Source organism: Odocoileus virginianus, chromosome 20 (genome assembly GCF_023699985.2).
Source record: "Odocoileus virginianus isolate 20LAN1187 ecotype Illinois chromosome 20, Ovbor_1.2, whole genome shotgun sequence".
NCBI lineage: Eukaryota > Metazoa > Chordata > Mammalia > Artiodactyla > Cervidae > Odocoileus > Odocoileus virginianus.
Window position 1 is genome coordinate 11,697,004 of NC_069693.1, and position 13,911 is coordinate 11,710,914.

The window sequence follows — 13,911 nt, forward strand, 5'->3', positions numbered from 1 at the left end:
CCAGGACCAGCCTAGGTACCGACCGAGGCAAGAGGCTCCGCGGGGTCCGGGCCGGTAGCCGGGGGCACAAGTACAGGCGAAGGAGCCGTCGGTGTTGAGGCATTCGCCGTGGGGGAAGCAAAAGTCGCCCTCCAGGCACTCGTTCACGTCTAGGGTACCCAGAGTTCGGACTGGGTCACCAGACCCGCCCCCGGTACCCAAGCCCCGCCTACAAAGCCGCAACCCTGCTCGCAAGGCATGCCCCAGACGGCCAGTTTCTAAATTCCACCTATACAGTCCCTTAGTCCAACTCCCACCTCCCCACCAGGCTTTGCCTAGGAGGCCAGGGCCCACCCCAAGGCTGTCCAGTCCTTTCCCCACCCAGCCCACCTGCGCAGGGCCCGGGCCGACCAGCTGGCGCCCGGTAGCCTGGCTCGCAGCTGCAGTGGAAGGAGCCTTCGGTGTTAGTGCAGTGTCCATGGGGGCCGCAGGAGGCGCCCGAACTGCATTCGTCCACATCTGCGGGAATGGAGACTTCAGAAGAGGTTCTGCTTAGGGACAGATGGATGAGGGTCAGAAAGAAATGATGGGAAGTGTCTTGGGTTGGATGTGAGGTGAAGAGTCAACAGCAGAACTGGGTAAGGGAGACCAGGGCTCCCTAATCCTGGGGACCATCATCGGGGGATCCTGTGTCTGGGTTTCTGGGAACTCCCTGTGCCAGGATCCCAGGGGCAGGGGAAGGGACTGGGACAGGGGTCAGACATTAGTTAGGGTAAGGGGTCAGGTAAGCAGGATAATTGGATGCCATTCTGATGAGTCAGGGGTCTGAGTTTCTGGTCAGGGGTTGGGATCCAGAATCATGAACCCAATCAGGTTCCAGAGAAGAGACCCTGAGAAAGGGCAGGGGAAGTGAAAAAGACAGGGTCAAAAAAAAAAAAAAAAAAAAAAAGACAGGGTCAAGTATCACACAGAGTCAGGGGTTTTGGTCAGGGTTACGGTTGGTAGTTATGGTTAGATCAGATGTCACAGTCAAGTTTAGGGGTCACAGGTCGAATACAGGGCCAGAGGACAGGAGCAGCACAACTGCTACCAGGGCTGGGGTCCCAGGGTTATCAGCAGGATTCATAGCTAAAGTCAAATGTCACAGTCAAGTTGAAGGTCATTGATCACAGAGGCAGAAATCACATTCAGGGCCAAGGGTCATTGTCCAGATCAGAAACTGCACTCTGATCGGAGGTCAAATCTAGGTCAAGAATCGCAGTCATGCTATGGGGGTTGCAGTCCAGGTAAGGAGACTCAGATCCAGGTTAGAAGGTTGCATGGTCAGGTCAGGGGTCACGATCTCGGTCAGGAGTCATGAGGCAGGTCAAAGGTCACACCCAGGGCCTGATCTTACCAGTACATCGGCCATGGTGCAGGTGGTGACCAGTAGGACAGGGCCTGCACTGGAAGGATCCCGGTGAGTTCACACACTCCTGCCCAGGACACGCCAGGTGGTTCTCACACTCATCCACATCTGGAGAGCAGACAAGAGTGCGGCTTTGAAGAAGTGGCCCAGTGCCCCCCTCATCCATCCATATTCCTCCCTCCCTCCCCAGCCTCACCCTCGCACTCAGAGCCGGCAGCATTGGGCTGGAAGCCTGTGGGGCAGACGCACTGGAAGCCACCTTCCGTGTTCTCACACCGGCCATAGGCGCAGGGCGGGGGACTACGGGCACACTCATCCACATCTGGGGCAGAGGAGGCCAGTGGGGCTGAAGAAGGGGCCTGGACCCCCTACCATCACCACCCACCCCAACATTCCATTCTGGAGGCAGTGTCCTGGATCTTGCTCAGGCTGCCCCCTCCTGCCAGAAGGACAGATCCTTTCATTGCTTCCCCATTAACGGTCTCTCCAACTGCCACGAAGTAGCCAGGATACCACCTCCTGCATGATGCCTTCTGTGCCTCAACCCTGTCCCTTCCTCAGAGTTCCCACAGCTGTAACCCGCCGGACTCCTCTTTTCATGGGGTAGCAAGAATACTCAGGACTGGATTGCCATTTCCTTCTCCAGGGGATCTTCCTGACCCCAGGATCTAACCCATATCTTCTGCATTGTACATGATCTCCTGCATTGCAGATGGATGCTTTACTGCTGAGCCAGTGGAAAGGCCCACAAGCACAAGAGCATCATCCAGAAAGGGGGGGGGGGGGGGGGAGTGGAGACCATCCTCATCCATATTTGGAGAAAGGGGGAAAGACTCTGGAGCCAGACCCTCCCCACACCCTCATTTTCCCCAGGCCTCTGTCCCTGTCCTCCTCCACTGCGTCTCATCCCTTTGCCTCTCTGCTACCCCCTCCCAAACCTGTCTCTCTCCGGCCCCCACAGCAAAGGGGAAAGGTGGAGTGACTTTAGACTTGCCCCCCTCACCTTGGCAGGGGGCCCCAGGCCCTCGGGAGCGGAAGCCAGCAGGGCAGGCACAGTGAAAAGAGCCCACTGTGTTGTCACAGCGGCCCGGCCCACAGGGCGGTGGCTCCTGGGCACACTCATCCACGTCTTCTTCACATGCCGAGCCTCGGAAGCCAGCCGGGCACACACACCGGAAAGAGCCAGGCAGGTTCTCACAGACCCCTCGGCCACACAGGCCCGGGCTCTGGATACATTCATCTACATCTGCTCAGAACAAGGGACCCAGGTCATACCTCCTTTATGCCCCTCCCCCCATACTCTATTCTGCCTCCCTGACCTCCATTGCTCTGACCTTTCACCCTGCACCATCCTGCCACCCTGTCCCAATGCCCCTGCTCTCCATCCTCGTCACGCTGCCATCCTATTCCTCATCATCCTACCTCCATCTTCTATCCATTTTTTCAATTCCTATGAAGCTGCTTGTCTGCTTCCTGGAACTCTGTCTTTCTAGTCCGTATCGGCCGGCCTCCTTAAACTCTGTCCTTCATAACTCTACCCTTTCATCTCCACCCACCTCCCTCTGTTTCTCCAACCTCCATGACTCAGCCTTTCTGTTTTCCATCACTTGGCCTCTTCGTCCCCAACCAAGCTGCCTGTCTGGTTCTCAGAGCCTGGCCTCTGTCTCAAATCAATCAGCCTCCTGGCTCGGTCTCAGCATCCTGCACCGCTGCTGCTCTTCCCTTCCCCTCTACATGCCCAGTCCCTCACCCTGGCAGCTGGCTCCATGGGGCGCAGCCTGGTACCCCGCGGGGCACACGCACAGGAAGCTGCCAGGCGTGTTCTCGCAGCGCCCACGGTCACACGGTGGCGGCACGCGGTGGCACTCGTCCACATCTGCGGGCACAAACAGGGTGGCCGGGCCTGGGGCAGACACTCAGCCTCCTCCCCTCCCCCAGAAGGCTTGGTGTGTGGGGGGGGCGGTGTGGGGACGGCAGGGGCGGAGTCAGGCTGGGGCAGGGGCCAGGCTGAAGCGGGAGCCAGGGGCGGTAGAGGGGCTCGGAGTGCGTAGGTTTAAGGCTGCAGCGGAGCTTCAGCGGGGAGGACAGGACCTGAGTTAGGGACCCAGCTTGGGAAGAGGCAGAGAGGGGAATCGTGAGGGGGACAATTTGGGGGAGGGTAAGGACTGGGGAAGGGCTAGAAGGGCAGCTTTGCAGACCCAGAAAAGGGAAGGCAGGAGCGGGGCAAGGGGTGAATTGGGGATGGGGCAGTGGTGTGACAGGGCGGAAATCAGGAGTCATGGTGAGGAGGCGGGTTACAGCAGTCGAGGGTCAGGGGAGGGGCCTTGGAGAGGGCAGGCACTAGTCTGGAACATAGAAGGGGCGGGGCTATATGAGGGCGGGGCCAGCGAAAGGGCGGGGCCAGGGCCCAGCACCATAGAGAAGGCCAGGCTGTAGAAGGCAGGGACCCGCCCCGACCGGAAGGGCGGGCAGGTCGCGAAAGAGGCAGTGGTGGGGCTGGAATCGGTCTGGAGATTGGAGACAGGGCCGGGGGCCAGGCCAAGGCAGTAGTTGGGCTGAAGGGACGTGGGAAAGCGTGCGAGGGCGGGGACTGCTCCAGGGGGAGAGCTGGAGGGAGACCCCGGCTGGGGTGGGGCCTAGATTTCTCACCCAAACACTCCGTACCCCGCGGGCCGGCTCGGAAGCCCGGCCCGCACACGCAACGGAAGCTGCCTGGCGTGTTTTCGCAGCGCCCGGGAGCACAAGGCGTGGGAACGCGGCGACATTCGTCCACGTCTGAGAGTACAGAAGAGCCTGGTCAGGAGGTGACAGCGTACAGCCTCCCGCCCCGCCTCCATCCTCCCCTCTCAGCCTGGCTCACCGATGCAGTGTGTGCCCTGCGGACTGAGTCGGAAACCGGAGTCGCACACGCAGGTGTAGCCACTGGGCCGGGGGATGCACCGTCCGCGGCCGCAGACCTGGGGATTGCGCTGACACTCGCCTGCAGAGGGACCTGCGGGGGTCCAGTGAGCCAGTGTTCCCCCATGTATGAATCCCGTCCCTTTCATCCCAGTAAAATTCCCTCAGATCCTCTACCTAAAACACCCTCCTGGGTGTCCCTCCTCAAACCCAGTCTTCTCCCTCTGATGCCCTTCTCTATCATGCGATGTTCTCATCAGATCTTCTGCCTGAATCCTCCCATACTGCCACCCCCAAAGTCTCCATTTTTTAAAATATTTTACTCTCCAGTCCTCTGCCTGAAATATGTTCTTAGTGTCCTCCACGAAAATCACTTATTTGTCTCACATTAACTGAGCACTTACTATCTCCTAGATACTTCACAGACAGGTTGTTTAATCCTCACAGTAATGACAGAGAACTTGCACCCAGGCCTGTCTGACTCCAGCCCCTGATGTAAACACCACCCCACCCAGCAAACCTTGATCTTTTCCCACCCATTTCTTAACTCCTCTGGCTGTCACGTCCTTATTTGTTCTATTCTAGAATCTTCACAGTGGAGCCTCCCTCCGTGGAACTCTTGCCCGTAATACCCCCCATCAGTGCCCTCACTTTCTTCTACCACACCTGATTCAGGGATCTCAGGACCAGTCCAGGCAGGGATACTGGGCAGAGGAAGCTCAGGGCCTGGACGGGGCTCAGGCCGAGGTTCTGGGCGATGAGTGGGCAGAAAGCCTGGTAAAGAAGGGGTGTCAGCAATGGAGACCTGGATTTGGGTGTCCCTGATCATTCCCCCTTTTCTTGGTGAGCCTGAGGCAGCCCCTTGGAGACAACACCCCCTCCTCCAGAAACCAGCTCACCTGAGAGTGGTCGAGAGGTGGAGGGTGGGGCACGGGGTTGGCTGAGGGACACTCGGGGTGGTTCCTGGCCCAGGGGTCTGGTGTTGTAGCGGAGGTCGGAGGCCGAGTAATGGTAGCCAGGGCCGGCTGGGCAGATCTCCCGAAAACCCTCTGGTAACAGGAAAGGGAGAAAGATAGGCAGAGAAAGGGCAAGAGAGTAGGGGGAATGAGATGGAAGGGCGGTGAAGGAGAAAGAGAAGAGGGAGTTGAGGGTCTGGACTTGATCGTGGGGAAGGCTTGGCCTGGGGTTGTGTTAGGGGTTTGGTTTGGATGCTGAGATGGGGTGGTACCCTGGCCAAAGAATGGGACATCTCAGAGGCTAAGGGTGGGACCAAGGATGTTTTTCCCTCTTTGGGATGATGGCAGGGACAGGAGTTGAAGGCGGGGTCTAGTTTGGGGTATACAGGGACAGGGTTGAAGGCCAGGAAACAATCAGGTCCATTGTGGGGTCTGGTTTTATGCAGAAAAAGATTGCCTGGGAGGTGTCTTGGAGCGGGGTGTCTTGGGCGCGGCCCAAAACTGAACTTAGATAGGAGTCAGTGTCTCAGGAGCTGGGGACTTGACCAAGCATCGAGACAAGGTTGGGTAAGCAGTATATCTCAAGGGCTATGAGAGGTTGAGACTGGGGGTGACGCTCCTAGGACACAGCCTAACTTCAAGGTCTTGGGCCACAGGTGTGGGTGTGGCCCAAGATGGGGTGGGGGCCCAGGCGGAGTCCACTCTGATGATAGATTGTCTCAAAGGCCGGGGGTGTGGCTATGAGTAGGGTCCAACCTGAATGGAGAGTCTGGGGGCGGAGCCTAGAAGGCCTGTTAGCGTCAACTCTGAAGAAAGGCGGTAAAGATTGAAGGCGGGAGGAGAAGGGGACGACAGAGGATGAGATGGTTGGATGGCATCACCGACTCAATGGACATGAGTTTGAGTAAACTCCAGGAGTTGGGGATGGACAGGGAGGCCTGGTGTGCTGCAGTCCATGGGGTCGCAAAGAGTCGGACACGACTGAGCAACTGAACTGAACTGAACTGAAAGAAAGCCGGGCTTCCAAGGTGGCCCAAGTGGTAAAGAATCCACTTTACCAATGAAGGAGATGCAAGAGACGTGGGCTCGTCCATGGGTCGGGAAGAGCCCCTGGAGTAGGAAATGGCAATCTACTCCAGTATTCTTGCCTGGGAAATTCAAAGGACAGGGAAGCCTGGTGGGCTACAATCCAAGGGGATGCAAAGAGTCGAACAGAGAGCACGCACGCAAAAAAGAGAGAGAAAGGTAGGCAGGAGGCACTCACCTGAGCCGAAGGGTGGGCAGAGCTGGCAACCCCGGCCCCAGGCTTTGCCTACACGGCTGCAGCAGCAGATCTGTTTGGTGATGTTGCGTAGAATGGGCAGAGAGCAGCCGCCGTCTCGAAGCACGCGGAAGCAGGGCCCCTTAGCCTCTGAGATCACGTGTTGGGCTGGGGAGGTCGGGGAGGAAATTCTTCAGGGAAGGGTTAGCAGTGTAGTGGACTAGGGGATCTGGAAGGTAGGGGAATGGTCCAAAGGAGGGCTCGGTGGGTGTGAAGGGCCTCTGGGAAATCTCTGAGAGAGTCTGAAGAAGAGCTGGGGCGGGGGGCCTGGAGGTCTGAGAAGGGTTCTGGGCTTGGGGAGAGTCTGAGGGGGTGAAAGGGGGTCTGGGAAGGAGCTCAGTATCTGAAGTATCGCGAGAGATGAGGAAACATAGGGGCTTAAGAGGAGCTGATGAAAGTCTGGAGATCTGAGTTCAAAAGGTTTGAGGGGTTCTTAGAGGAGCCGAAGAGGCTCCAGAGAGTCGTCTGAGATGTGCGGAAGGGGAGGCACCAGTGACTAGGCGGGGTGGGGGGTGGGGCGGGACCAGGGAATCTGGGAGGATCTGGGAGGGTGTGGTCTAAGGGAATTAGACCCAGGGATGCTCGGCCATGAGGACAGGGTGGACACGGGACCAGCCTCAGACCCCGGCGGCTCACAGATGCAGCTGCTGCGGGACGAGTCAAGCAGAAAGCCGTCGGGGCAAACGCAAGTGTACCCGCCATGCGTGTTCGCACACTGTCCGTGCTGGCAGCGCCCCCCAGTCGCGCACTCATCCACATCTACGAAGAATGGGGTGATCCCAGAGGCGTCAGGGCCAGCTCCCCGCCAGCCCCTTCCCTAGACCCGAGCTCTTCCCACCCCTGCCCCAGCTCACCTTCGCAGGACCCATTAACCCTTTCAAAGCCAGCTGGACACGGCCCATCTGGGGCGCCCCCCTGGCGGGTGTTACCTGTGGAGAGAGGAGAAGGGTGGGCCAGGGGCGGCAGGAGCGAGAATGAAGTGGGCGGGGGCGAAAATGGGGTGGCAGGAACTAAAAGGTGTTGAGTGTGGTTTGAGCGCAAGGTCAGCCTTAGGTTGGCGAATGGCGTGAAGGTCGGGTAAGAACAGCGTAGCTAGCCAAAGTCAGAAAGTGGGATGGATGGTCCCAGCTGGTATGGGTGGGTCTAGACTGGAAACGATGCCCACAGTGGGATAGGCGTGGCTAGAATTCGTGTAAGGGTACATGTACGGGCAGAGTACAGGGAGCGGCAGGGTTCTCAGTCCTCCCCAGCTCCGAGCACCTTGGGGACATCCTGGGGCTTACCCAGGAGCTCCGAGCACGACTGACAGTCGTGAACGCCCCAGGCCAAGCCGGCCCCTCGGCAGCACACCTCCTGCGTCCGGAGCCCGGGCAGCGGGGACGCACACTGTGGGGAAGTGTAGGGTGAGCGCGCCCCCGCGCGGTGGCACGCTCCGGGCCCCACCCCACCGGCCTCTTCTCACTTCGCCTCCGCGCAGCTCCCGAAAGCAGTAACCGAAGCCCGAAGCGTCCGAATAGCCGTCCTCGCGCGGCGCGCTCTGTGCCAGCACTGTGTAGGGCGCTGCCGCCTCCGACCGTGCCGCCGCCTCCGCTCGCGCCACTGCCTCGGCGTCCGCCTCCTCCCAAGGGCCGGACACACGCTCCACCTGGTGCACCACCACCGACGCCTCCTGCGGGTGCTCCACGTGGACGCTCACCATAGACGCCACGCCTGCAGAGAGGCACCGCGGGGCAAAGCGCGAGTAGGAATGAGGGGAAAGGGCGCGATGGAGAAGGGTACTCAAGAGAAGGAAGGAAACACGGGAGTCAGAGGGACGACGAGGTGGTGGAGGGTACGGAGGGAACTCCGGCCGCACTCTCCTCACCATGTTCATCATCGCGGTGGTTGGCCAGCGGCATGGTGTACACAGACCGGGTGAAGCCTGGCATGGCCGGGGCCGGGGGTCGGGCGCCCGATGAATGCAACTGGCAGAACTTGCCAGCGAAGTCCGGGGGACAGAGGCAGCGATCAGGCTTCACGCACACTCCTCCATTGTGACAGATCAAGGGACACAGGACTGGGGAGAGAGCGAGGACACTCAGGGTCGGCAACCCTGCTTGCAGCTTCCCTTGGGACGAGAGCACCCTCACTTAGCTCAGCCCCTAACGTTATAACTACAACCCCTCAGTAGCTCAACCCGTAACGTTATAACTACAGCCTCAAAGGTATCACTCAGTTCTATGTCATTCAGCCTTGAGCCGTCTTGTGTCATCTCCCCACTAACCCTGGCCACTGGCATTGGCTGGGTCCAGCCCCTGGAGGTGTAGCTCCGCCCCCTGAGTCCACTCGCCGAGCCCCCAAGCTCCTCCTTCACTTTCACATCGCCCCGCCCTCCCTCTCAAGTCCCACTTTCCGGCGGAGTCCAAGGCTTACTAGCCCCGCCCAGATAGCTTTGGCCCCGCCTATAGGCTCAGTCACGCCCGCTCTAACTCGTGCCTTCGCATTTAGTCCTGCCCATCTTCTGCTGTTCCAGCCCCGTCAGACCCAGCGCTTGTCACTTCCATTGACTAAAACTACACGTCAGTCACTCCTTGGCACCATCCCGTGCTCGCAACTCTGTCTCCTTACTGTTCTAGGCACATTCGCACCCCTTGCGGCCGGTTCAAGCTCCGCCCACAGGCTGTGCGTTTCTCCCCGCCCCCCGCTTCTATGCGCCCCGCCCACATCGCGTTCTTCTACCCTAGGGATTGCAAGCCTCTCCCATCGAAGCGTCTAACCTGCTGCGTTTAGCCCCACCCACCTTCCCTTCCTCACGTTAGTTTGCCCTGGCTCGCTCGCCCGCGCTCCTCTCATCCCACCTCCCCGCTATCTGCGCGTCCTAGCCCCACATCCCCGAGCTTTGTCCCCGCCCACCTCCCCTCTGGCTCCGGCTCCCGGGTTCCAGCTCTGACTTCCCGCCTCCGGTAGCCCCGGGGCGGGGCCAGCGGGAACGCGCCTGCTCTCCCCTGTGCGCGTCCTCGCTGGGCCTCGGGCCACCTTGGGGCGGGGCGCTGCCAGCTGTGCGGCGGGGTAAACAAAGAGAGGGGCGCGGCGGGGGCAGGGCGGCGGCTCCTCGTTTTGGACCCTTGGGGGAGCCCCGGGCCCGCCGAGCCAAAGAAGGCCGGACACATCCTGCGAGGGCACCCCCTCCCTTTCTCCCCTGGGGCTGCCGAGAACAGCTGGAGACAGCTGTGAGGAGGGGAGGATGGGGCAGGCGGCCGGGGCCGTCCTGAAAGGCGTGTGTGGGATTCTGAGCCACACACTGGAGACAGGAAAACAGAGGGAGCCCCCTCAGCTTATACGGGTACGGAGACTGGACTCCTGGGAGGAGATCAGTTAGAAGGCAGCACTCCGCCGTTTGAAGACCTCAGGAGGTTTCTGGAACAGAAACAGAGCCGATCCCAGAGGAAACGGAGGCAGAAGGAACCTCTTTAGTCCCTTTGGGGAGAGTTACCTACTAACGGAACTCTAGTGACTTCGAAGGAACGGCCAATTTGACAGTGCTGAGAGAAAGGTGGAGATGGAGTAGTGGGATTCTTGGGAGTCCCCAGCACATGAGAGCCTCAGCTGTCTGGGAAAGTTCTAAGATACTGTGGAATACCCCCTTCCCTCTCAGCTAAGGGATAAGGTACCCACGTCTTTAGATTAATGGCTGGTTGAGGGGAGCACCGTATCTGGAGTCCTCTTGGGAGAATCAGCTGATCAAGACCAACTTTGGGTTTCTCTGAAAATAGAGGGATCAGAAGTTTCTGGGGGAGGGTGTCAGCTGGGAGAGGAGGACTTGGATACCCAGCAATCGGGGATCTCTGACGGGATTCAGTTGGAAATAGAAGAAAATGGGAAACTTTTTCAGAAAGGGAATTAGGCTAGAGAGTAATCACTGTACAGCCTTTGTAATCTGGGGTTTCCCCTGGAAGTGGGGAGGAGTAGCTGAGGGACAAAACTAGATTTCTCTGGTGAGGGGTGCAGTTTGGGGCGATTACATCAGAAGAGTGGGCGGGAACTTCACTGAAGGGGCTGGTCTCTGGAGTCTGTTGATAGCAGTGCGAGGGCCGTGGGGACTGAGGGCAGAGATTCTTAGCTCCCCTAGTTAGGGGGCTCAGACCAGGACTCTAGGGTGCTCTAAGAGGGGTCCTTAACTAAGTGGCAGGCTTAGGAGAGGCTTAACTAGGAATCAAGGTTCCAAAATAGGAAGAGTCTCTGTTGGGGGGCAGCAGTCGCGAGAGGGGGCATTTCCGAGCCATCAAAGACACTGCTTTGTCTTCTCTCGTCCTGAATGTAGGCCCCCGGCCCAGCTGGCTCTCACACCCAGGGCGGGCCGCTAGATGGGCACAGGCAACTCCATGTCCCACACCCCTGGAGGGGTGAGGAGCTGAGGACATCGAGGTCCTCCCGAGGTCAGCCCCCCCCCCCCGCCCCTCGCAGTCCCCTCCTTGCGCCTCCAGGGGCTTGGCACCCGCCTGGGCACGGCGCCTGGCACAGGCCCGTTGAGGCTGGGCCGAGAGGGAGTGAGGGAAAGAGGGAGGAAGGGGTGGAGAGAGGGAGTGGCAGCGGGCGGGGGCTCCTGCGAGAGATGAGCTCACGCCGGCCAGGGCTGGGTTGGCCGGGGGCCAGGCTGGGCGAGTTCTCCGCGCCAGGGGCCCCCACTCCCCACTCCAGAGGGCCTCCGGGACTGGGGGCAGGTAGGCCCAGACCCTGAGAGCCCACCCGCCACCAGGCCCTGGAGCCAACAGGTGGCTCACCACCCCTACCTCACCTGACTTCCCCCGCCCCCGCCAGGGCTCTCCATCTCTTAGAGGAGCCTGGTGCGCAGACCCTCCTGTCCCCTCTGCCCCCAGGGGGCGCCTTTCCCCCCAGACCGCCTATTGGATTGCTCGTCCACGTGCGACCCTTGCAACTCGGGGTCTGGCAGAGACCCTCCTATGAACACCTTTCCTCTCAGCTCTCAGGATCGACTTTCCACACCCCAATACCCCTCCTCACAGGCACTCCCATCCTAGACTTTCCTAATGCCTCCCACCCAAAGAAGCAGAAACGGGAAACCACTTCTGAAGGCCCTGGAACTCTCCCTTGGACTCTGGGGACCCCTGCTCACAGTCACAGCTTTCAAACCCCTTTCCCCCAAGCTCCAGAGCCCCTCAATTCTGAGATTCCCCACTTTGACTCAAAGGCAGGAAAGTCAGCCCCGGTCGCCTCACATGGGACACCACAGGTCCCTGAGAACCTTCACTGCTTGCAGAATCAGGACTCTCAGGATCCAACCCCCAAAGGCAGGAATTTGAGGTTCTCTTCCTTAAATAAGCCGGGGACTCCCCAGCACTCTGGCACAAGGAATCTGGGATCCCTCTTCCTGGGGACTGTCTCCCTCATCCCCAGGGATCCTCCTCCTCCCCCTGGGAACCCCTCCCTCGGGACCACCACCTCGCACTCACAGGCGCGGAAGCCGGGTCCCCCCGGGGCCGCCCCGCCGGGCGCGCCGCTGTCCACGCTGGTGGTGTTGCGGGGCGCGCAGGTCGGGGTGCAGCGGGGGCCGGTGGGCCCATGGACGCAGCTCAGGCCGCACACGGCCGGGGTGAAGCGCACGCGGAGGCGCTCTCGGGGTCGACCTAGCCCGGGCTGCGGCCGGAGCAGCGCCAGCAGCACCAATAGCGACACCCAGAGCAGCCGCGCGCCGCCCGCCATGGCTGCAGCGCCGCGCTCCGCCGCGCCGCCGCCCCAGCCCGCCCGAGGGGCCCGGCCGCGCCCGCCCGCCCGCGGGGGAGGGCGGCCGCGCCCCCGCTCAGGCCCCCCCTCCCCACCACTCCCTCCCCGGCGGCCGCGCGGGGGCGCGTGGGGCTGGGCGCGCAGCCAGAGGCGCGCAGGCTGGGCGCTAGACTCGGAGCGGGGAGGGGGGCGCCCCCTCTGCTCCCGCCCCGCACCAACAAGTGAATGGGGCCCGCAGGGGAGCGGCGGGGAAGGGAACAGGTGGGGGCGGGCCGGTCCCCCCCACACCCCACCCCAGACCAGGCTGAGTCCTTAAAGAGGAAAGAGGAGTGGGGGCCGCATTTGGGGAGAAGATTGAAGGCTGTCTCCGCCTCAGTCACAGAGACAGGGGCTTCATCTGGGTAGGCGATTGTCATGGCACATCTGGGCAGCCAGGTGGCTCATCTTGGGGGGGAGGAGAAGGGTCGGTGCACCTGGGCACACGAAGGGATTGGGGGTCTGCCTGGCGGGCAGGACGCTGGAGGGGCCCACTTGAGGACGCAGTCACATCTGACCGCGACCCTCACACCTGGGAGAAGTCAGAATGGGTTAGGGGAAATGGTGGAGGGAGATGGTGGGCGGGGGTCCTCACATCTGGCGGAAGGCCCACATCTGGAAGACTTTAGGGAGGAGGGGACACATCTGGGCTGAAGGCCACAGCAGGAGGGAGACTTTTGAGGGTAGACTTTTGAGGGAGACTAGGGGATGTGCTAGCCCAGGGGCTGAGAGCTGGAGCAGGAGGAGGGCGGGAGGAGGGTCGGAAGAGCAGTGGGAGGCCTTTGGCCCCTAGCCGCCCCGCAATTTGGGGCATTCGGTGACCGGGCAGGCGCCAACCCGCACAATCGCTTTTGTTGTCTGGGCTAGTTCGGGCGTTCTCGGCCGGGACAGCGCCCCCCTCTTCGGCCGCGGGGAGCCCGGACGCTTGGCTTCCTGGCCCCACCCCCGCGGGTCAGCGCCTCTGGCCCGCGTCTGGTCCTGTCCCGGACTCACCTCTCGCAGCCGGACGCCGGGGTCCCTAGAGGAGGCTGAGTCCTGGGGAGGGGTGCTGAGCTACAGTGGGGGGCGGCTAGGCGGCGGCTGCACCGTGGGAACCAGACGGCTTTATCTGGCCCGGAACCCCCCCATCCCCCCTCACCGCCCCCCCCAACCCGGCGGGGGAAGGGCGGATGTTCTTACCCCGGGACTGGCCGGCAGGGGCGCGCTGTGGGGGCCTCCTTCTCAGCAATGCCCGGGCCCCCGGCCCGCGGGGCCGCCGTCGCCTCAGCAGGGCTCGGGCCTCTTGCAGCCTGGGTGGGAGGGGGCAGATAAGGAGTGGTCACAGCGGTTAGGCTGACCCCCTCCCCCCAGCTCCCGCAGCTGGAAGGGACCTCCTACATCAGGAGGTCTTCCAGTGGAGGCTCTGCATCCCCCTTCCATCTCTTTCTGGGGATCAGGCCTGGAACATTCTTTAGAGGCTAGGAAGAACAAAGTCAGTGGGATAAACCGGGATGAGGGAGGGAGAGAGAGAGAAGACAGAGGAAAGAGGCAGGTAACTATGAGAGAAAGAGACAGACGCAAAGAACCAATAGAGAGAGACAGATGCAAGGAAC

The 13,911-nt window shown here is 61.0% G+C and overlaps 1 protein-coding gene across 8 annotated transcripts in view; it reads right to left on the reverse strand.

The window, feature by feature from the left end:
* LTBP4 (latent transforming growth factor beta binding protein 4) overlaps positions 1-13,911 on the reverse strand; it is a 28,917-nt gene that overhangs the window by 10,149 nt on the left and 4,857 nt on the right. For 3 of the 8 annotated variants that reach the window (XM_070450849.1, XM_070450854.1, XM_070450847.1), the window contains exons 4-20: positions 13,499-13,608; positions 8,427-8,618; positions 8,025-8,272; positions 7,846-7,948; positions 7,417-7,491; positions 7,199-7,321; positions 6,506-6,670; positions 5,185-5,334; positions 4,952-5,059; positions 4,248-4,379; positions 4,037-4,162; positions 3,138-3,263; positions 2,391-2,633; positions 1,584-1,709; positions 1,376-1,495; positions 370-513; positions 24-149 (exon numbers count right to left, since the gene is read on the reverse strand). In XM_070450849.1, the coding sequence (XP_070306950.1) occupies positions 24-149; positions 370-513; positions 1,376-1,495; positions 1,584-1,709; positions 2,391-2,633; positions 3,138-3,263; positions 4,037-4,162; positions 4,248-4,379; positions 4,952-5,059; positions 5,185-5,334; positions 6,506-6,670; positions 7,199-7,321; positions 7,417-7,491; positions 7,846-7,948; positions 8,025-8,272; positions 8,427-8,618; positions 13,499-13,608 (2,417 nt within the window). Of the gene's footprint in view, positions 1-23; positions 150-369; positions 514-1,375; positions 1,496-1,583; positions 1,710-2,390; positions 2,634-3,137; positions 3,264-4,036; positions 4,163-4,247; positions 4,380-4,951; positions 5,060-5,184; positions 5,335-6,505; positions 6,671-7,198; positions 7,322-7,416; positions 7,492-7,845; positions 7,949-8,024; positions 8,273-8,426; positions 8,619-12,012; positions 12,306-13,498; positions 13,609-13,911 lie in introns of those variants that run through there. The other 5 variants (XM_070450850.1, XM_070450848.1, XM_020903843.2 and 2 more) reach the window with 4 other exon arrangements.